The sequence below is a fragment of the Podarcis melisellensis genome (genome assembly GCF_964234715.1).
Source record: "Podarcis melisellensis genome assembly, chromosome: 14".
Classification (NCBI taxonomy): Eukaryota; Metazoa; Chordata; class Lepidosauria; order Squamata; family Lacertidae; genus Podarcis; species Podarcis melisellensis.
The window spans coordinates 47,814,814-47,838,915 of NC_138546.1; the positions used below are offsets into that span (position 1 = coordinate 47,814,814).

The 24,102-nt window shown below is 45.6% G+C and overlaps 1 protein-coding gene across 1 annotated transcript in view; it reads right to left on the reverse strand.

Moving 5' to 3' along the window:
- MYO1E (myosin IE) overlaps positions 1–23,863 on the reverse strand; it is a 106,262-nt gene extending 82,399 nt beyond the window's left edge. The window contains exon 1 of the mRNA XM_081887614.1: positions 23,705–23,863. Within this exon, the coding sequence (XP_081743740.1) occupies positions 23,705–23,707 (3 nt within the window). The 5' untranslated portion in view covers positions 23,708–23,863. The remainder of the gene's footprint in view (positions 1–23,704) is intronic.
- Between the last annotated feature and the right edge of the window lie 239 nt (positions 23,864–24,102).

A 24,102-nucleotide genomic window follows, 5' to 3' on the forward strand; every position in this document is an offset into this window, starting at 1 on the left:
TTGTTTCCTCCCTGGGATAGCAAGAGCAGGTGCAGAGGAGGAGTGAAGCAGGGGCTTTGCTAACAAAGGGCACAAACACTCTTCTTGTTCGCGTCAAACAATAATTTGTTAACATTTGGAATAATTTCTGCACATTTGGATTATGTAGTTTCATAAAATAGGACTACAGTGAAAAATAATAATAACAATATAGCATGCAAAAGACGTTTACAAATGTGGAGGGAGACTTGTGTAAAAGTTTATTGCTTTTTAAAAAAAAAGTCTTTATTACATTTTTACATCATATATAATGTACATAAATGTAAAACAATTAGAATAACAAAACAAATGAGTGTGGGCTAACAAAATTGTAAATCAATTATTGTTTTTTAAAAAACTTTCCGGTTACTGCAGAGATGAGTTATGTTTGATGCATGGTTTACTGTGTTTTTATATTTTGTTGGAAGCTACCCAGAGTGGCTGGGGCAACCCAGGCAGGTAGGCAGGATCCTACTACTACTATTACTACTACTACTACCAATAGCAATAATTTTATCATTTATGCCCCAGCCACTCTGGGTAGCTTACAGCATATCTAAAAACATCAAGCATTAAAAACTTCCCAATACAGGGCTGCCTTCAGATGTCTCCTAAAGGTTGTGTAATTTTACTACTACTACTACTACTAATAATAATAATAATAATAATAATAATAATAATAATGCAAGCCCTTCTCTGGGACCCTGGATAAGTGTGTGTTGAGGAGAGACCCCTCAAGTAGCCCCATCAAAACAACAGCTTCCTATTTTTTATTCAGTTTCACCTGGTGTCACAAGTTTTTTTTAAAAAAACAAACAATGTATGCTTTTCACAGATCACAGAGGTTGTCAGAATCAGTTTTACTAATGTTGAAACTTTCCTGCTGGTACTAATTAAATTCATCTTCAGCATTTCTTCTAAAGGAACAGAAGGAGTTGGGGAAGAAGGTTCAGACCATATGAAAAGAAGGAAGTTACTAATGGTGTTTTGGCAGAGGATCATCTTTGGTATTTTGCCTTCCCAAGTGACTTAACTGTTCCTGCATAACAAACACAATAGTTAGGCTACACCCAGAGCTGGCCGGACTGAATAAGTAACCCAAGCAGCGGTTTGGAAAGGAAATATGAAGGGGCACAGAGGATGCCATGCATAATGGGAGACGCACAGCTCAGAAATCCCTGGCAATGGATGCTGGTGCAGAACTCTCCAGCTCAAATGCTTGCTTAAGGCTTCCCGGTGAACCAAGAAGAAATTTGTATGTAGGTGCCAGGCATGCGTTCCTAGGAGAGAATAAGGGGATAAAAGCCACAAACCTCTCCTTCTGCAACAGACTCATTGGGTGACACACTGCTTTTTTCTGGGGGTACACAGGGGTATGCATACCCCAAATATTTTGTGAATCTAAGTTTGGCCTCATTGAGGGGCAGTATTTCAGTATGAGTAGAAAAATGAAAGTACCCCTAAACATTTTTTTTGGGGGGGGAGCACTGAGGTGACGTTAAGCAAGGCTCAGACCACAGCCTCATCTACAGGTCTGTATTATGGGAATAATGTCAGTTTGCCTTACAAGGCTGCTGGGGCTGCTGGGAAACTGGAGTAAAAAACATCTGGAAGGCACCAGATGTAAGGATTTCCAGCACCAGGTCCTTTGAAGACTTGTACTAGATATGTACCCTGGATATACCACCCTTTATCCCCCAAGTGATGCCTACCTGTCAATCAGCTGACATCTCCAGTTGGCATCCCAGCCAGATGGGTGGGGTATAAATTATAATATCATCACCACCATTATTTTGGGTTGCCATATTTCAAAAAGTAAAAACAAGGACACACCGAAAGTTGTTGAACTCCCGGATGTATGGCAGCCCTCTATTATCACAGCTGTTGTTGCTGTTAGCTGATAGGTGGGGCTCAATCCTACTGGGTGCTGCTTTGCCAGCATGCTCCCTGAAGGAAAGCAGACCCTCTATTCATCAGCTGTTTGGCGCTGTGGGGAATGTGCTGGCAAAGAAGGCAGGTGGGACTGCCCACCTGTCAGTCATCTGATGTCATCAATGTTTGGCCCATGGGGGCAAAAAGGTTCCTTACCCCTTGCTATATACAGATTCCTATGGGACGCGGCGGCGCTGTAGTCTAAACCACTGAGCCTCTTGGGCTTGCCAACTGGAAGGTCAGGAGTTCGAATCCATGCGACGAGGTGAGCTCCCATTGCTCAGTCCCAGCTTCTGCCCCCTAGCAGTTCAAGAGCATACCAATGCAAGTACAGTGGTACCTCTGGTTACGAACACTTCTGGTTACGAGCTCCGCTAACCCAGAAGTAGCTGCTCCTGGTTGCGAACGTTGCCCTAGGATGTGAACGGAAATTGCGTGCCAGAGGCGTGCGCGCAGGGGGAGGCCCCATTAGTGAAAGCATGCCTCAGGATAAGAACAGTTTCAGCTTAAGAACGGACCTCTGGAATGAATTAAGTTCGTAGCCAGAGGTACCACTGTAGACAAATAGGTACTGCTGCGACGGGAAGGTAAACAGTGTTTCTGTGCACTCTTGCACTCATCAAGGTCTTCCGTGAACCAGTAGCAGTTTAAGTCATGCTGGCCACATGACGCAGAAAGCTGTCTGTGGACAAACGCCGGCACCCTCAGCCTGAAAAACGAGATGAGCGCCACACCCCATAGTCACCTCTGACTGGGATTAACTGTCCAGGGGTCCTTTACCTTTTTACATTTATATAAAACCTTGTTTGATCATATGAAAACTGCCCAGTTTCCCCTTATTCCTGTTTTACACTTATCAGGGAACCTCTGTGTGTTTCGCCCAAAGAGGCGGACCAGAGGAAAAGCTGCATTTTGTAATTCCAGAGATGAAGAATCAACTGCTTGCACTCCCCTCCCCACCTCAACCCCAGTAAACTAGCCTGTTTCCTTCTAGTGCAGGACACAGCCCCATTCACACTGTTGAATTAGGATTCAACAGCTGCTCATTCAGTCAGTAAGTTTCGAGCCAACCCAGGATCCTTCTCTGCTGCTTTTAACAACATAAAAAAAATCACTGTGGCTCTTTGCTAAGCATGGATCCTGCAGTGAAGCATGAACTGGCCAATCTGGACTCCAGAACAGTAAATATTCAGTTACATTAGTAGACCACAACATAGAGACGATATTGCAATTAGTGTCTATATTTATTACTGTGATACATACCTAACCCAGTGATGCCACACACAAAAATTATCCATTTGGTATTGGCAAAAGGGACAGATGTAAAACATGTGAACTTTTAAGGTCTGGAAAAGAGAATCCCACCCTGCCCTAGGCAGAGCTGTAGCTATGGGGGTGCCAGCCAGGTTTGTTGCTCCAGGTGAAGCTTCCAAACGGGTGCCATTGAGGCTCTCAGACTCTCTCTCTCTCTCTCTCTCTCTCTCTCTCTCTCTCTGTCTCTCTCTCTGTGTGTGTGTGTACACAAATGCGCATGGCGGGGTGCCAAACTAGGTCTTTGACCTGAGTGAAATAAAGCCTAGTTCTGCCCCTTCCTTAGGACAATATCCATACTTTAAAAATCAATCCATCCTCTTCTCCAGGCTCAGCATGCCCCAACTCTTCCTCGCAGGACTAAGCCATTTTCTTCCATAATGGCTACAGAAATCCAACCACTATTACCAGCATATTTTAGGGTGGTAATTTTTATTTCACGGTAGGTTCCCAAAGAATTGGCTCATTTTTAAACACATGAATTGAAGAACTGATCTGCATGGAGGAGGAGGATCCCACCCAGCTTTTGCACATTAAATAAGCTCTTGCAACTCAACCACATATTTTCAGGATGAATTTCAGTCCTGAAATTTAAAAGGGATCTGAAATACTATTCATTTCTGTCTGCTGCGGAGCCAGATGCAAAGAGGGTTAATAAGCAACAGAAGCCAGAACATTTATCTAGAGGAAAAACTGAATCACAAACATTCTTCTGAGAAATAAACCCACAAGGAACATACAAGTCATGTTTAAACTGTATCATGATACGGATCTCAAGAGTATTCAGTCCAGTATGAAAAAGAGAGAGACTGTACTGTGTGCATTGAAAAGAAGAAAAAATGAAGAATGACAATTGGTTTTGGAATTCCAGCTCTTAATAAATAATAATAATAATAATAATAATAATTTATTATTTGTACTCCACCCATCTGGCCGGGTTTCCCCAACCACTCTGGGTGGCTTCCAATAAAGATTAAAAATACATTAAAATGTCACACATTGAAAACTTCCCTAAACAGGGCTGCCTTCAGATGTCTTCTAAATGTCAGGTAGTGTTTATCTCTTTGACATCTGATGGGAGGGCGTTCCACAGGGCGGGCGCCACTACCAAGAAGGCCCTCTGCCTGGTTCCCTGTAGCTTCATTTCTCGCTGGGAGGGAACTGCCAGAAGGCCCTCAGCACTGGACCTCAGTGTCCGGGCAGAATAATAGGGGTGGAGACACTCCTTCAGGAATACTGGGCCAAGGCTGTTTAGGGCCGTTCAAAAAAATATAGAATAGTGAGTTGGAAGGGAACATGTATTTCACAAGCAAATGAATTACAGCTTAATATGTTAAAGTAAGGACTATTAGATACAACATTTCATTTTTACTGCACCCTTCCTCCCAAGGAGCTCAACCCAGGGCAGCAATCACTGACCTCTCTCTTCACAACAATTCTGTGAGGTAGATTATCCCAAAAGTAGAAAGTGACCCAAAGTTACCCTAGCGGAACAAGAACACACCTAAATACGTAACACATGAGACTAAAACTATGAACCAACAAGAAAACCTCAGCTTAGTTTTAGCAAAAGGGAAGAGAAGGACAAAATTCCCGAGTGTATTTTGAGAAATATGCATTCTGGTCTTCAGACTATTCCCATCAGCCCAGACTAAGTATTTCCCCTCCACTGCTTTGAGAAATACTATTGAATTGGCTCATTACATAGAGATGCTGAAGCCTCAAATCTGCCCACCTCACTGGCTTCAAAACTAATGGAATGCAACCCTAGGAAAAATACTCTGGGACAACAGAGGATAAACACATTTATAGGTCAGTTCCTTGCTCTGGAACGGCAATAGGGGAAGAAAGAATGTGGCAGTGGCTCACACTGACTGCAGCTGTTAAGTCTGGGGCACTCAAATATGTACCTTGTAAAAATGAACAAGTCAAGAAATCCAAGAATAAATACAATTAGCTCTGTCCACAACACTAGTTATCTTTGAAGCCCGGAGGCTTTTTGTTTTTTTTTAAATAGCTAGCATAGGCATGCTGTTTTTCTTGCAGAGAAGCAAAACCAAGGCCATTGATGGCAAGCCAATGGAAACAACAGCTAGGGCAGGAAGGCATAGCTTCACAGTCAAATCCTAGCTCAGCTGTGGACAGCTAGCCATCAACCATTGCCAACCTGGTGACCTCCAGATGTTTTGAACGACAGTCCCAATATCACATGGCTGGTGGCAGGGGACACCCCCAGCCCTTTGTGGAGATTAAACATGAGGCTTTCTGCATGCAAAGCAGATGCTCTACCTCTGCCCTATGGCCCTTTCCATGGGTCAAGTTTTAGAAAGAGAGGCAATACCAGACCATTTTTCACATTCCCTAGATTCAGGACATTGTTGCTTTCTAGAATTAAATGGAGGAAAGAAAAGCGGAACATATGAACGTCTGTTTCCCAGGGAGCCACTGCCTCTCTGAGTCCCTTCACACATTTAGGGTTGCCATACTTACATGAAGGGATTGTGAATGCTTGTGCATCTTCCACCACATCAACCACAGAGTGCATTATATAATGTACAAATTAGTTTCATTGGGGCACATCCATATTGTCTTTCCCCAACCTGCTGCCATCCAGATATTTTGGCTGCAACTCCAGTCAACCCTGATCCCTGGGCCAGGCTGAACTAACTGGGCTGATGGGCATTTTAGTCCAAAGCATTTGGAGAGCATTTGGGAAAGCTGGTATTTAATGCAACACCTTACAGGGTTATCCAGAAAGCCTAGGAAGCTCTATGCTGCCCTAGCGCTTACAAACTAAAATAGACAGGAGGAAACAGGGGGAGGTGGAAATGTGCTCATTTTCAATAACACATACTTAAAGTTTGGTTACATTTGGAAATGAGGGAGGGGCTATGAATGTGCTCATTTGGATTATTCTCCCTTCCCCTCCCAAGTCTACACTCTGCACTGACTTTCATGGTTGTTTTATTAGCAGGATTCAACTCAGGGAAGGAACAAAGCACCACATCAAAGACTCCTGGCAGTCCCTAACAAGAAATAACTCAGAATGCAGTTGGTATTCTCTTGCCTGTCACCAATATGGCTCAATGACACATCCCTTACAAAGATGAAACCATAACATCTCAAGTTAACTCAACATGGGGAATTGACAAAGAGAATTAAGAATGTAGCAGGTTTAGAGTCAGGAAATCTGGCAGCTGCCTTGCCATTGGCTTTGGCTTTGTTGTACTCCTGCCTAACAGCCTAAACCTGACAACCATCCCTAAAGCAGGTTATGCCACTGCGTCAACCTGGCAGGCAAGTCCCTGTTTCTAAGTCCCTGTTTCTAAGTATCTCCATATCCAGTTAAGGGTTTTCAGTGGCAATTAGCAGTACCCATGTTACTTTGATTCCACGATCTGCCAGGAGAGCAGAGCAAGACACTTTCTAATACAGTGGTACCTCGTGTTAAGAACTTAATTCGTTCAGGAGGTCCGTTCTTAACCTGAAACTGTTCTTAACCTAAGGTACCACTTTAGCTAATGGGGCCTCCCACTGCTGCTGCGCCGCCGTCATGCAATTTCTGTTCTCATCCTGAAGCAAAGTTCTTAACCCGAGGTACTATTTCTGGGTTAGCGGAGTCTGTAACCTCAAGAGTCTGTAACCCGAGGTACCACTGTATGGGTTTTCTACTCAGATCTGCTGCCTTTTGCTGCGGTTCTTCTGGCACTTTGCAAGATAAGCCCCCACAAACCCTCTCAGGTCAAGGAGAGCAGATCCAGAGATGGAAAGGCTGCAGTTCTATGCTGGAGTTTCTTCTTTGCACACAATGGGTCCCAGGTTCAGTCCCCACTGATATCCCCCTGTTGTCCAAAATCCTGGAGAGCTGCAACAAACAAGCAGCATTCTTCAAACTGGTGCCCTCCAGGTGTTGCTGTACTACAACTCCAATCATCCCTGATCACTGGAGGACATCATCTGGGGAAGGGTGGCACAGACTACTGACCCAGAGGTAGTCACTCAAAGCTTCCTATGCTCTTGTAGCCCAGGCTTGAAGACAGCCAGTCATTGGTCACATATTTTTAAAAGATGAACAATTACAGACATTTTTGTAAACTGGGAAAAAAACACCAATTCCTTGTTATTAACCTGCTGCACTGCCACAAGTGACTGATCTGTTTACTCTCAGACTTATACTCCACTCTTCTTCCTAAGACCCCAGAGCAGGTTACAAGTATAAATACGACATTTATTTATTTATTTATTTATTTATTTATTTATTTATTTATTATTTATACCCCGCCCATCTGGCTGAGTTTCCCCAGCCACTCTGGGAGGCTTCCAATCAAATGTTAAAAACAATACAGCATTAAATATTAAAAACTTCCCTAAACAGGGCTGCCTTCAGATGTCTTTTAAAAAGAAGACAGCTGCTTATTTCCTTCACATCTGAAGGGAGGGCGTTCCACAGGGCGGGCGCTACTACCGAGAAGGCCCTCTGTCTGGTTCCCTGTAACCTCACTTCTCGCAGCAACATCTCAACCATCTGTTAGATAAAAATATAAGGGCCAAACTTAAAAGTTTGCACCAAAAAGGTAAGGTTTTCGGCTGTTAAATCACTGGACTGTGACTTGTGAACAGGCAAGCAAATAAAAAGTTAGGTGCGCTAGTAGTGCTTGTAAATTTATTCCCAAGCCTGGTACAACTCAACAACCAGAATCTTTTACATGACAACAGATGTCACTCAATAAAAAGGACTCTCTTGCTCTCTCATGCTAGTACATACCACTCATTTTCTAAAGAGTTCCCCCGCCTCTTTTAGCACTACTGAGGCTGCAACTCCACCCAAGTGCAACAAAGCATTTGCCAAAACTGAGGCCCTGCTTTGTAAGAGCCATAAATCAAGGCTGCAGCCTCCAGACGGCAACCAGCCTCAGACATACAGATTAGTCACAAGGGTGACAGCAGTAAACAATTTATAGATGTTGGACTCAGCAGACCAGGTGATTCAGCTGACGAGTGCAAAGAGGGCTCTGAGAGCCGCCTCTGGCTTCCTGAGATGCTCGCAGCCAGTTGCAAGGAGGCCTCTCAGGCCAATGCCTGGGGTGCCAAAACGTCTCGTAGCTGAGGAAGAAGGCGGCTGATCTAAGTTCCAAATTAACTTCTGGAGGAACAAGGACTGGGTTTTTTCTTTCGATTCAGCCAATTTTGTCAGCAAAAACTAGGTTAAAGAAACACATCAATGTAGGTCGACGGTAAGCTCTCCACCACGAGCCAACACAACAGAATCTGCTAGAAATTAAGCCTCTGGCTCTAATTTGACAGAGGTGGAACAAAGTGGAGCAGCAATGCCTCACAGTCGTTCTCAATTGCTGAGGCTGCCAAAAAATAATACAAGCAGACCAAGAAGTTCAGGTCCCTGGTTTAATGGAGTTAGAGAAACTGTTCACATTGGAGTGAAGAACCTTTGGCCCTCCAGATGTTGCTGAATGACAGCTCCCATCAGCCCCAGTAAGCATGGTCACTGGCCACAGGTAATGGGAGCTGCGTTCAGCAGCACCTGAAGGCCCAGAGGTTCCTTACCCCTGTGCTAACAAGATGATAACTTTGTAGACAGGAAGTCAGGATGAAGGGTTGAAGAGTCTGCTTTGTCATATACCATGATAGCCAAGCATTTTGAAGTGCAATCAATATTGTTGTGCTCATCTGACTTCTCTGAGGTCAGGTTCCCTTTGGAAGGAGGTCACTAGAGGCTTAGTGAAACATGTGAGTTGATTTACACACACACACACAGGTTGAATGTAGAGGGAGACACATAGCTCAAGTACTCAAAGAGACCACCAAAGTCCACTGCTCCCACATCAGATCTCTAGGGCAGTGGTTTCCAACTGGCTATTTACTGAGGTCCCCCCATTTTTCAAAACTCAAGCCACAGACCCCCTACTTTTGAAAATTTAGATAACTCTATGATAGCTACCTGTGCAAAGCAATTTTTTGAAGAAAATGTGGGATAGCCCCTAATAAGCAAAGGATTTTAGGTATACTAAAAAAAGACCATAAAATTTGTGATATTACCACAAATTGCCTATCCCCACAGTAGGAAAATCTTGTCTCCATTGCTCCACTGCAACTGAATAATTTGTGTCCCTAACTTGCAAGTGCTTTTTATATGAGAAAGTATTCAAATATGCTATTCCTTACTTGTAACCTGAGGTGGTACATCTTAGCAAAACTTTGCAGCATCTGGTCCTGCTAACTTGCACATTCAAGACGTAGGTGAAGGCTTGGTCGGGGCTTGATAAAGTATTGGTGAAGGCTGAGTAGAAAACAGCTAACATTTTGTAGTAGTATTTATTATTATTATTATTTAGTCCTCCTGTGCCCAAGTTTCATCCCCTGGCTTAAAGAGATTAATTAGTTATATACGGTACTTATTTGGAGTGAGGTTTTTATTCTTGCTGATTACCCAATAGGAACAACCAGCTTTTTAATTTATTAGGATTCTGCCATACATCTCTTTCCTCCCACCCCCAAATGTAGCCACACAGCTTCCCAGAGAAAACAAGAAAACAAGATTCATGCAGGCTGCCTTTTACAATAAATAGACCTGGATGATGTATTGATACATCACCCAGGACTGGGATGAGGGGTAGACCGCAATGACAGCTTCACTCGGCAGTATATCACAGGTGAAACCACCACCACTCTTGGCTCCCTCCAGCTGGCGTTGGTAGCAAAGGGACCCAGGAGCAGTGGCAGTTCCACCAGCGATATACCACTGAGTGAAGCCACCATTCCACTCTGCCCTCATACTGACAGAGAGAGAAACAAGCTGCATCGGTGAGGCACAATCTTCTCTCCCATGAAGACACATCAAATGGATAATACTATCTGTCAACACTCTTTAGTTAAGCTCCAGTTATTGCTGCACACACAAATCACTTTTTTCTCCTTTTACCCTCACTAGAAATCTCCGTCTGTGTGCACTGGGCTATATTTCCACCATGGTTCCAAGACAGTTATGTGCATAGATTACCGTACCTTATGCAAGGCAAAGGGAAAAGTCAAGCACCCTTAAGGAAAACTACCATTGAACATACAGTAGATGCAATCCAGGAACAGAGTGGGGGTGCAGAGGGAAAACTTACTTTTCTTCTACTTTTCTTCTACCAATTACCATTCCAGCTGCTTCCTTCATACCCACCTCTACACAGCATTTGAAACCCCCATGGTATGCAGAGGAAAGTGAAGTAACTCCCATGACAATTGGAGCAAATATATCTATAGATAACCAGAGGGAAAGGATTAGGTCCCCTTCTCTGCCCTTCCTATTTTCCATTTACTTACACATCAGTGCTTACAAGGTCTTGAAGATACGTTTACAGCAAAAAGATACTCTAGTTTTATTTTAACAAGATGACTTTATTGGAGGAGAGGATAAAGTTAAGGATTAGTCCATCGAAAGAAGGAGAGTAGTGCTGGTGGTGCCCCTATCGGTTGTGATCTTCCCCAAAGGTATGTGTCGCTAAGTCTCTGGGGACTGCAAACCAAAGCTCTGTATTCAGGGTTTTAACCAAAGCCTATAACCACAAAGCCACCAACATGCAAACTCATCTTATTGCATTTACAGTTCTGTGGTTTTAAGACTGTGGCCAGCATAGCACCACATTCAAGCAGGTACGTAATAGGAAGCATTTAACTGTTCAGCCACCTGCATTCTTGGATCAGATCATCTAAATTAAAAGTTGACATGAAGCCTCAGATAAAAAAAAAGCAGTACAAGTTGTCCCACTTTGACTGATGGACTTCAGACAAATAAGAATAGCAGGGGGAGAGCCTCTTCTCATACTGGCCAACCAGATGCCTCTGGGAAACCAGCATGCAGGACTAGAGCTCAAGAACACTCTCCCCTCCCGTGGCTTTCAGCAACTAGGTATTCAGGGGGATTACGGCCTTCAACTATGGGGGCAGAGCATAGCTATAATCGCTAGTAGTCCCTGATGGTTTTCTCCTCCATGAATGTCTAAACCTCTTTTAAAGCCCTCCAAGTTGCTGGCCATCACTGCATCCAGTGGGAGTGAGTTCCAAAGTTTAGCTATGTGCTGCAGGAAGAACCTTCTGGAGTCTCTGGGAGAATAAACATCTGGCTGCAGTGGCTTCCAAACAGGTGTACAGTCATACCTTGGAAGTCAAACGGAATCCATTCCAGATGTCCATTCGACTTCCAAAATGTTCAGAAACCAAAGTGCAACTTCTGATTGGCTGCAGGAGGTGTTCTCCCCTTGCATTCTTGGGAGGAACTTCTGTGGACATCAAGGCTGAAGTGTCCATGTTTGCTCAGTAACTGCAATGTCTGCAACACAGCTCTCCAAGAGTGGGAATGGTGTCCCCAGCATAGCCTAAATTGTTGCCTTCCTAAACTATTCAGTGGCTGACAAACAAAGAATATTCTTCTGTTTCCAGAAAGGCAGTCTAACCTTCATGAGCTGCCACAGCTGAGTTGCCGAAATGTCACACCTGTCATCAAAATCAATAAGGCAAGAGAAACACCATCTGAAAAGGTAACCCTGACAAAGGAAGCATTAATAGGTACCAAAATGGATGGCAGAGAGATGAGAAAACCCTTTATAATGAGTACATATGCACACAGGCATAGCACTCTCCCAAGAGCCACACTCTGCAGCACTTTCACATGCTATTATGAAAACATAGGCTCTAAACCAGGGGTCAGCAAACTTTTTCAGCAGGGGGCCACTCCACTGTCCCTCAGACCTTGTGCGGGGCCAGACTATATTTTTTTTGGGGGGTGAATGAATTCCTATGCCCCACAAATAACCCAGAGATGCATTTTAAATAAAAGCACACATTCTACTTGTGTGAAAACACGCTGATTCCCGGACTGTCCGCAGGCCAGATTTAGAAAACGATTGGGCCGGATCTCACTGCTGGGCCTTAGTTTGCCTACCCATGCTCTAAAATGTGTGTTAGATGGACACTGCATTGAAGAGGCTGCAACCCTGGAATGTCAAAGAGTTTCTGCTAGAAAAGTTACTGTAGGAGATTACAGTGGTACCTCTAGTTATGAACTTAATTCGTTCCGGAGGTCCGTTCTTAACCTGAAACTGTTCTTAACTAGAGGCGTGCTTTCGCTAATGGGGTCTCTTGCTGCCACCGCGCCGCCAGCACACGATTTCCATTCTCATCCTGGGGCAAAGTTCTCAACTTGAGATAACCGTGTTGGTCTGCCATAGTCAAAACAAAAAAAAATCCTTCCAGTAGCACCTTAAAGACCAACTAAGTTAGTTCTTGGTATGAGCTTTCGTGTGTATCTGAAGAAGTGTGCATGCACACGAAAGCTCATACCAAGAACTAACTTAGTTGGTCTTTAAGGTGCTACTGGAAGGAATTTTTTTTTGTTTTAACTTGAGGTAACTCTTCCAAGCTAGTGGAGTTTGTAACCTGAAGCTTCTGTAACCTGAGGCGTTTGCAACTTGAGGTACCATTGTATTATATTAGAATCTGAACATTATTTATTTGTTTAATGCATTTATATCCCATATTTTTCTCCCAAAGGGCTCAAACTGGCGTACACAATTCTCCCCCTCTAATTTAATCCCCCAAACAATCCTGTGACGTAGGTAAGGCTCAGGGACAATGACTGGCCCAAGGTCACCCAGTGAGCTTCATGGCTGAGTGGGGATTTGAACCCTAGTCTCCCAGGTTCTAGTTCAACACTCTAACCACTTCACCACCAGAAAGTCTTCAAAAAAATGTAGCTTAAATGCAGTGGGCTGCAAGTGCTTGATACCTCAACAGTAAATGCTGCAAGTTTGGAAACAGATGCAAAGGGACTGTTATAGATTGTGCCCCACGAAGGTAAGGGGCATTAACCCTTTCCCGCTGCACCTGTGATTTGAACTAGGGAGGGAAAATCCCATTGGTGCCAATGGAAGCTTTCTTCTTCATGCAAACAGCAGGCGCAGGGACCCCCAATCCAATTCAGGACAACTGTGTGGACAGAGAGTTAAATCCCCCACCCCACCAGAGTTCTGATCCATGTTGGGTTCTCTGAGCCCGCAATTTATACATTAAATAATCACTCCATACTTTGCTAATTACATCATCTAGTTTGGCCTCTGACCTAAAAGGAAATGAGCTAAAGTTGAATATGTTTATACAACACCCCACCTGATCCAGACATCAAGGCATTAAAGGGGCAAAGTTCATAGACTTGCATTTAAGGGCATCAGTTTCATAACTGTAGCACAGCAAAGGCATTTGTGGCTGTGGCTTGGCACCCACCATGATCAGGGGCCGGGGGGGGGGGGGGAGAGAGAAAGAAAAGACCCTTATGCAAGCTTATTTACATGAAGCTTCCAATGTACTGTTGAGCAGTAATTCACGCTTCATTTGCAAAGGGAGTCTCAGTGCTGAGCAATCCACCCACCCAAACAGCCCCAGCCAAGTTAACTCCACAAAGACTGCAAGATCCAACCTAAATGTCCTGCATGTCTATAGGGGGCATGGAACCCAAAGCTCTGCTGATGGATTCTCAGAAATAGGTCCCACTGATTTCAAGGGATCCAATTCCAAATTCCATAGAGCTTTCCAGCTGCCAATCCAGAGATTCTTCCTGTAAGCTTCAAATCCAGAGCTGGATCAGAAGAGACAGCAGCGGTAGCTCCTGGGACCTGTTTTATCTTGCGTACTACAAAAGTGAGACCCCAGGTCTCCTACACAGCATGCAGGGAAGGGTGCAGGAGATAGGATCAGTGTGGCAAGAGTTTTAGAAAGAAGAGACCAGGCTACACATTTATGTGCACAGAACTTTATGAAACAAATATATTTCACACAAACATGTCAAGGTTTGCTTTTTTTAATGCAACAGTTCTGTAGGATCAGTATTGCAAAGGAGATGTTTTCACAATTTCTGCCTCTGGGGAACCTTTCACTGATCAATCCATCTGCTGCAGAACAGCTACATCTTGGACGTGGAGCCTGGAACATTCCATATACCTAGTTCACAAATGGCCAGCCAGGCGCCACCATCAGAGTCAAAGCTGCAAGAGGCATCAGTCCAATTGATGTGAGGAGTTCTTAAGACATCCAATACAGCTGCCATAAGAAACTGCCTTGCACCGGGGTAGGACACCAGGATCCATCTAGCCCAGTCCTGTTCATCTGACTTGTAGCAGTTCTCTAGACTTTTCCTAGGTCTACAATCAATTTTTCTTATTTTTACTGGGGATGGTGGGGACTGAACTCAGGAACATCTGCAAACATGAGTTCAAATACAGCAGAAACATGTCCACTGTTACCATTCTGATTGTCTAGTTCAGTGATAGCCAAACTTGGCCCTCCAGCTGTTTGGGGACTACAATTCCCATCATCCCTGACCACGGAACCTGTTAGCTAGGGGTGATGGGAGTTGTAGTCCCAAAACAGCTGGAGGGCCAAGTTTGGCCATCACTGGTCTAGTTCAAAATCCACCAATTAGCTCCCAAGGTAGCCCAGGGCTGCTGAAATCACTATTTGCAAGTCACTGCTGTAAAGGTAATATTATAACACCTCTGGGCCTAACTAAACCTTTTGGTAACTGTTTCCTGTTTTTCTTCAATTAATGGGAAGTTTATACCTCCCCTCCACAGGCTTAGAAATATTCCCATTGTTTCCAACAGGATTCTTCTCTCTCTAAGCCTTGTAGCTGCACAGTTGGTCAGGTGTGTTTTGTTGTTGTTGTTTTTTGGGATGGGGTGGTGACTAGGGAGGGAAGGGGATAAATCTCTCCTCCCTCCCTCTGTGCTGTGATCCTGACAGTAATTTGGAGGGAGATATGCCTGCAATTAATTAATGAAAAACAAGAGCCAGAGCTGCACAGTATGCATTAAACATAATGTAGAACTGAACCCTTGGCACTGGAAGGCTGCAGACATTGTCTTGATCTGCCCAGAGTGTGGATTCCTTTTCCACTTCCTGCCCTTAACAGCTCTGTCAGGGAACCTCCTTGCATCCTTCTTGATAGTGACGCCCTGTGGAACACCCTCCCTTCAGATGTCAAGAAGATAAAGAACTACAGTGGTCCCTTGGTTCCCGAACTCAATCTGTTCTGGAAGTCCGTTCAAATTCCAAAATGTTCACAAACCAAGGCACGGCTTCTGATTGGCTGCTAGCCCCGGAAACAATGCCTACAGCTGAAATGGATGCTCAGCTTCCAAAAAACATTCGCAAACTGGAACACTTACTTCCGGGTTTGTGACGTTCGGAAGCCAATTTGTTTGGGAACCAAGCCATTCCTTTTAGAAGACACCTGTAGGCATCTGTATCAAGAAGTTTTTAATGTTTGATGTTTTACTATGTTTTTATATATGTTGCAAGCCGCTCAGAGTGACTGGGGAGTCCCAGCCGGATGGGAAGAGAATTATTATTTCTATTATTATTATTAACAACCCACTTCACAGGTAACTGGTAGCTTGCCAGATGGTTTCACCCTAAAAGGGCAATGTGTTGGAAAAGAAAAGCAAGCACTTCACATTTTATTCTGCAATGGAAGATCTATTGCAGTGGATAAAAAACACGGACAGATCTGTTGCATCAGCAAATTAAAAGTGGTGCTGCGGTGCTCAGACTGCTGTGTTGGGGCACCACTGTGCAGGATGCAATGACAGCACAAACACTTAGAGAAGACACAGCAGCCCAAAAGAGAATCGTTGGTTTCCAGTTTTAGGTTGGTTTAGGACAAGAGTAGGCCAGTGCACTTTTCAGAAGTGCAAAAAGGGACCAGTGCCAACAATCTCATATGCTGCACAGACTAGATCCATCAGCTCAAGATTTCTTCAGCCATACAAAACTACTTCGGAAGACTTGACAGACTGTGGGAAAAGATTACCAATAGAGGTAATTGTCTCAGTTTTGGGGTGTTTTTCGCAGGGGCAGACTGGGAGATGAATACATCTGGCCTCCTGGAGTATAATTCCTCAAGGCACCTATCACCAATATAGAATCAGAATAAGCAGCCTACAAGTCAAACCATCCGCCCATTTATGTCAGCAGTGGCTATCCACTATGCTTTCTTATATAGGGCTCAGATTTGGGCAGGTGCTCACCTTGGATCTACAGAAGCTGTTCAGTCTAAGTTCCTAAGGCAATTTTTTTCTGTTCCATTCTGTGTTTCAAATGCTTCATTGCACTTGGAGGCTAATCTCCCCCCTGTTGAATTACAGATTTGGTGCAGGACATTTAATTATTGGCTTCAGCTAAATTTAAACCTCACCAGTCTACTACCCTTAGTATCACAAGACTGGCATGAGAGCACTTGGACTAAAATTGTCAACCTAAAGCTTTACTTTTCTGGTTTATCACCAGAGCAGTTATTAACACTGGGCTTCAGTAAAGCAAATAATTTAGTGACAGAATAATTTCGCCACGATAAGGAAATTTTGTCCATGGTATGATTATTTTCCACCTTGTCATTTTGATACAGTAGCACCCTATTTGCAAAATTTAACAATTCTAAAGTACAGATGTGCTTTGACTTACACAAGATTAAATATACTGTCTTTAGCTGTACTTGAAAGTCAATTTCAAAAAAAATCTGCTGGAAAAACAGTTATGTCCATGTGGAGATGACAGTATTGAATAAGTAGCTCACGTGCTTCTGGCTTCCACTCTTCATAAAGATTTGAGGGGTGAGGTTATTACTCCTCTACTACTATCCATACCAGGTCGCCCAACCATTGCTACTGTGTCCTTCTAGCAAATCAAGGTAATCAGGTGACAGCAAAAACTGCAAAAAAATTAGCTGAGAAAATTAGAAAAAGATCTATTATTTGATTATTGATGTAAACCTCCAGAATGTATTTTGTAAAGTTAGGTTTTTACCTCTATTTTCAGTACACTGTATTTTATTTTATTGCTATGACTAGTGGCTGATGAAAATAAAGGTTCTTCTGATTCTATGTTTTTGGCCTATTTTTATTAATAATATCTAGGTACAGAATAATAAAAAATGTCTTCAAAAGTACAGACATTTGTCAGGCTCTCTACTATTTCAGACAAGAGTCTTACGCAGCCCTAACTGGAGATGCCAGAGGCTACTGAACCTGGAAACATTTTCCATGCAAAGCAGGCTCCATCGTTGAGCTATCTATGAAGGGATGGTTCAGGGGTCAGCAAACGTTTTCAGCAGGGGGCCAGTCCACTGTCCCTCAGACCTTGTGGGGGGCCGGACTATATTGGGGGGGGTGAATGAATTCCTATGCCCCACAAATAACCCAGAAATGCATTTTAAATAAAAGGGCACATTCTACTCATGGAAAAACACGCTGATTCCCGGACCGTCCGCGGGCCACATTTAGAAGGCAATTGGGCCGGATCCAGCCCCCGGGCCTTAGTTTGCCTACCCATGGTTGAAAGTGACACAATCACAATAACAAATTTTGCAGTAGATTGTATTTAATCTTAATTTAGGAGCAAGGCAAAGGAAAAAGAAAGAGTGAGAGATTCAGATTTTCGACCTCAAATGTCAAAATGTCTTGGGTCAACCTGGATTACCAGTTTAACCTGCAGCACAACATTTTTCTCTATCAGTCCTATGGTTGAAATAAGATGCATTCAAGGTGTCCACCTGACTCCCCTGCCTGCCCGCCAACAGCCCCAGGGCCAAAACAACCAAAAGCAATCACACCTGTGTGTCCTGAACACGGCTTTGCCTCTTACTGACTTCAGAGGAGCTTGTTTAGTGGGGCTGGTAAAATCCCACAAACACCAGTAACCAGTGTGTCCAGTGACATCCAGCCTCTACTGAGACTTGAGGTGGACTGAGAAGCAGCCATGGACTCTGATCCAAGTGGAGGATGGAGCACAAGCATCTCACCCAGAACAGTCTGGTAGCATCTTGTGCTTCAGGTTAAGGAGCCCTCCATCCAGACAGGCGGATTATTCTCACGTACAGAATCCGTTCCGGAAGTCCGTTCGTGAGTCGATCCGGGTCGCTAGTAGAAGCGCGGTTCTGCGTGTGGGCATTCGGAGGCAGCATTATTCTGCGCATGTGCAGATGGCAAAAGCCGCTTCTGCACATGCGCTAACAGCAGAAGCTGCTTCTGTGCATGCGCGAATCGCGGCAAACCCAGTATTTACTTCCAGAATTGTTCGCGAGTTGAATGAATTTGTAGAGGACAAGGCTACCAATGGCTACTAGCCACTATGACTAGCTGCTGGGAATCGCAAGCGGGCAGAGTGTGGTTTCGCTCATGTGCAGCTTGCAGGCTTCCCACAGTGAGAACAGAATGCTGGACTAGATGGACCATTGTCCTGATCCAGCAGATTCATCTTTTTTTCTTATGTTCGGAGGCTATGGCTTCACAGAGGCCTGTGAACCCCCACTGGCCTCTTGCATCACCTGCCCATGGCACCACCAAGTCAGAGGTGGGGGCATGTGACAGCTGGAGGTGTGGAAGCAACCACATGCCATGGTGGATAAGGGTTAATTACAGACTCAGCTATTAGACACCACCATGATAGGACTGTATGCTTTAAAACAGTAATCCAATACAAGCCTCCACAAGTCAACTGTGCCAATCTTTGGCCCTCCAGATGTTTTGGACTAGCTAGTACAGCTGTTTTCTCATCAACCAACCATCATACAACCTGGGCTGGAGGTGATGGGAATAATGGTCAAAAACACCCGCAGGACATTAGATTGAAGATGGCTGTCTTCGATAAGCAAAAGAAATCTGATGGATCAACTCATAAGCAAGGAGGGATCAGAAAAAGGTCTACAAGTTTTCGCAATAGATGTGTTGTATTTTCTCTCTTCTTTTTCAGAATATCATGTTCTCTCTGTCTTCAAGTGTTTAAAAAAGATAGAGGTTATCAGTCTGCAGTACTATTTTCAAACCAGCCGTCCTGCAGACACCTATAAGTTAAGCTTGTCTAACAATCTAACCACCTGGAAGCTGTTTACTCTCAAAGCGAGCGAGCGGCCTTTGTGTGGGGTTTAAACCATCCTTGAAGGCTCATGAAGCAGGACATGTGGGGCATGGGTGCCAAGCATTCCCAATGGGTCACCTTGTGAGGAGAGAAGGTTCATGCAGGGCAGTGTTCCCAAAACTCATAATAATTGCATACCCCTTTTGAGAGTTTAGTCTTACCCCTTCGCAGAGAATTTTGAGAGTTTAGTCTTACCCCTTCCCAGGCAAAGACATTTAGGGGGCATTTTTAATAATAATATTTTATCCAGACTAGAGCAAATACTATACATGTGGTATTTTAAAAAATAAAAATAAAAGTCTGCCCTATATCCTTTGAAATCCTTTCACATACCCCTGGAGGTATGCCTACCACACTTTGGGAAACACTAGTGCAGGGCATCATTATGGTATCAGAGCAGACTCCAAAAGCACTCCTAAGTCAAGCCTCAAGGTTAGGAAAAAGTCACCAGTGATGGCTGGCCAAAGAAAACAAGAGAAAAGCTTCCAGTCTCTTCAACAGATAAAACAGGCAGCCATAGTCAATTAGAGGAATCTGCTGGAACAGCACAGAAAGTTCCATCTTTTCCCAGCATCCTGGTTTCCTACCAGGTGCCTCTGGGAATCCCATGAGCAGGGCACCAACTCAGGAGTCTTCTCCCCCCCCCATTATTTGCCCCCAGCATCTGCCTCTATTTAGCCTATGAAGAGGAGAGATCTCCACCGCCATTGATCTGTCTAATCCCCAGTTTTTAAAGAGTTGGGGGGAAGCCCAAGTACAATAAAAGAATGGCAAATATATTGTTCTGGCTGTCCTTACAACCATCTGACAAGGCAGTCCAGTGCTCCTATCTACACTGCACAGGTGAGGGAACTGAAACATAACCCTTTGTGTAAGGCAGAGCCCTAGCTACGGGGGTAGGGGAGTGGGGAGAGGAGGGCTAGCCAGTGTTTTTGTCCCGGGTGAGGCTTCCAGAAGGGCACCATTGAAGCTCCCAGCCTGTGTCTGTCCATGTGTGTGCAAATGCACATGGTGCCAAACTGGATCTTTGACCCATGTGAAATAAAGCCTAGCTTTGCCCCTACATAAGGCCACAGAAGTCCCTAAGTTCCAAAACACACTGCCACCTCACCACTGCTGCCCAACAAATGAGGCCCAGGTGGCAGGCCTGACTGTTTCACAGAAGCCAGCAATGACAAGATGGTCATCAAGCCTCTAGTGATCTGCCAGCACAGTGGGCTTAGCTTGGCAGCAGGACACACAGTGTACTTGAGGGATGGGCTTTGGTAAGAAATGTGATGCCTAAGAACAGGGGCAGGCAACCTAAGGCCCAGGGGCTGGATGTGGCCCAATTGCCTTCTCAATCTGGCCAGCGGATGGTCCAGGAATCAGCGTGTTTTTACATGAGTAGAATGTGTCCTTTTATTTAAAATGCATCTCTGGGGCATTTGTGTGGCCTAGGAATTTGTTCATATATTTTCCCAAAACATAGTCCGGCCCACCACATGGTCTGAGCGACGATGGACCGGCCCACGGCTGAAAAAGGTTGCTCACCCCTGCCTAAGAGACATTGTTTGAAGCCTCAAAGACATTGTCAGGTGCCTTTTTCAGACCAGCTGCACTGGGCAAAACAGGAGCCGCACCCCAGAATCCACTGCAAAGTATTGTCGGCTGCACCTCTTGGGTAGCATGCTGCTTCACCCCTTAAAATCCAAGTCAAGCAACCACTTGCTCAGTTGGGTCGGTCACAAGTGTTTGCTTCAGCTTTGAAAAGGCAGACAGGCTTTAGTGGCTTCTTGATCTCCTAGAAGACTCAACGGGTCTTGTGAGGTAGGTGTTTACTTTTCCTCATATGCCAGCAAAGGGTAGAAGGGGGACCAAATTCCTGAATGAGCATATGGACAGAACAGCTTCTATGCCTCCACGTCATGCACCCTCCACCTCAAGCCAAGACAGTCCAGCTAACCTTGTAACTATGCCAACGCCCAGCATTCAAGGAAGGCATTCATTTGAGCCTTGAGGACACCAAGCACCTTCTTACATATGCAGGAATCCTGCCAGCTCCACCTCCAGGCTCTCTGACTTTTGCTTTCATGTGGTAAACAAAGAGCTCTCCAGGTAACCCATCCAACTAGTGAATTGTACTTCCTTCCTCCTTTCCACCCACCTTGTGCTATAAGGAGGAGAAGCTGCAAGCAAACCAGAGCCTCTTTAAAGCACAAAAATAGTGACAGTTGCCTCACCAAAAGCTGGGCCATCATCACCAACATGTGGCTTAGCCCTGGCCTCCAAGTTCAGTACCTTTGGAGAGAAGAGATGGAGACTTCTACATGCTTAAGAAACTGGCACTGGCTCAGAGAAAGGAGAGGAAATAGAATGGACAGCTCTGAAAAAGGCGCCATCATCAATTTCTAAAGGACAATGAAAAAGCAGGCAGAGGTATCCATTCCACTAGTGGGTGGTCATCAAAAACCCAGAAGTCACTGGGAAGACCAACAGTTTAAAAAGCCTTGCAAATCAGCAGAACACCCAGAAGAGAGTCAGACTGCAAAAACCAAAGAAAATTTGGGGACATCCTTCCAGAAGTATTGAGCAGAGGATGGAGAGAAGTAATGCAAGAGAACACCAAAGAGGAAGCCAAGAGCCAGGAGAGCATGTTCTGGGGCTCATGGGCCTGCCCAGAACATTTTGATGCCAAGAGGTGAGAAATCCAAGGGGCACTTCTCTCCCACTGCCCCACTAGACGCAATTCTGCAGAAAATTCTCCTGCACAAGTCCCATTGAAATGAATCAGAGTTGCAGCACAATGGAACTTGTGCAGGAGAACTTTCCATAGTAAGACTGGATCTTACGCATCTCTCCCATTCTGAGACACTTACATACGGCCCAAATCCTCATGATAAGCAGCAACGAAGGAGAAGCAACCCAAGAAAGCACAGCATGTGAACAAGGATCTCCTTTCTGGCAAGGATCCAGCAAGGCATTGAAGGAGGATGGCAGCAGAGGCCCACACATCTGTTGAATAAGTTGTAGCATGAGTAATTTGGGTGGTAAAGCAGCTCTCCGCTTCCTTCTCATGCCAGGTTAACCACCCCCCATGGAAATTCAAAGCAGATGTTCCCCAGCACCCTCCCACACACTGACACCCCTCCTCCTTCAAAAAAGCACAAAAGTAGCTCCAGAAACTCCTAGTCCAGTCTTCACAAACCAGGGCACCAGGCTGCAGGGGGGACCGACCACAGTCAACAAAATAAATCTGATGGCAAACCCTCCAAGTGTCCCTATTTTCCAGGGACGTCCCTGAATTAGAGAAGCCGTTCCTGTTTCTGATTTGATCCCGGAATGTCTCGCTTTTTCTCAGGATGTCCCTATTTTCTTTGGAGAAATATTGGAGTAAAGAGTTATCCAACCTGTGAGCCATCTGAAGGCAATCCTGCATACAGAGGGTTTTTTTTAAAAAAAATGTTTAATGTTTTATTATGTTTTAAATATATGTTGGAAGCTGCCCAGAGTGCTGGGGCACCCCAATAAGATGTGTGGGATATAAATAGTAAAATTATCATTATGGAATGGGATGTCCCTATTTTCACTGGAGAAATTTTGGAAGGTATATGATGGATCAGGTCACAAGGAAGAAAAGGTGTTGTTGGACTACAACTTGCATCAGCCCAGCCAGCACAGCAGCGCTAACTCCAGCCCCAGGCCATGCTGCCAGGAACTGATGTGCCTTTTGGAAAGCCAGAGCACAAGCAAGGGCCTGCTTCCTAAGGTGGACACCGATTCTCAAGAGGCAATCACAGAATTGTAGAGTTGGAAGGGACCCCAAAGCATCATCTAGTCCAACCCCCTGCAATCTCAACATGCGATCCTTCATCCAGTTTGAAACCATACAGAACCCTGCTTAGCTTGCCCCAGGTGCTAGCAGTTTTCCTACTGCACCAGCGCCAAGGGTAGCCAGCAGCTCCTTCGCCCCTGCTGATTTTACACGGTCAGCTCCTCGCGAGGAGGGCCCGGCCAACCTTCACTCCGGCTCGCGGAGCTCTAGACAGCGAAATACGCCAATGACGTTACAGACACAAAACTACACCGCGGCACAAAAGCTTCCATGAGCCACAATCCACTCCAACCAAGAGGGAGAGACAAATGTGCGCAAATCCGAGGAGGCTTTTTCCTGAGTAACTAACTGCCCGGTTTTTTTTTAGGGGGGGGGGTTAATTGCAAAGAGCAAAAGACAAGAAAATGTTCGGTGGGCGTGTGATGCCTATATTTCTCTGGCTTTCCCTCCGGCTACAAACAGAGCTTCGGAGCTTCTCCGCTCTTGCAGAACCAAGCGAACTTCACCGCTCGCGACTTTCCGATTTGGCCCCCAAACCGGGCGGCGAAGGCGGCAGGGGAGGCTTGGGTCCTCCGCCCGGCCGCGTGCGCTACGAGCCGAGCGCCCCTGGTACCCCGCGGCCGAGGCCCAGCGAGGCCGGCGCTCTCGGGACGCCTCACTCACCATGGCTCGCTGGCTGCGCTCCGGCTCCGGCTCCGGCTCCGGCTGCTGTCTCGCTCACTGGCAGGCTGGGCTCAAGGCGCTCCGGCCCGAGCGCGGCGGTGAGGAGGCCGGCGGGGCGCCCGCGCCATCACACAGCCAGCCGCCGCCGCCGCCGCCGCCGCCGAGTCCTGAGGGAACTTTGGAGCCGGCGCGAGTGGAGCTGGGCGGCGCCTCCCCTCCGGGCTCCTCCCGCGGGCCCGCCGGCCGCGCCTCGTTTCCCATACAAGGCCGAACCGGCGCCGGCCCGCCCTGCCTGCGCGCCCTTTCCTGAGGGGGAGCCCGGCGTGGAGCCAGCGCAGGCGGGCGGGCGGCTCCGCTGAGGGAGACGGCTCCGCGCTCCTCGAGCGCTAGGCGGGAGC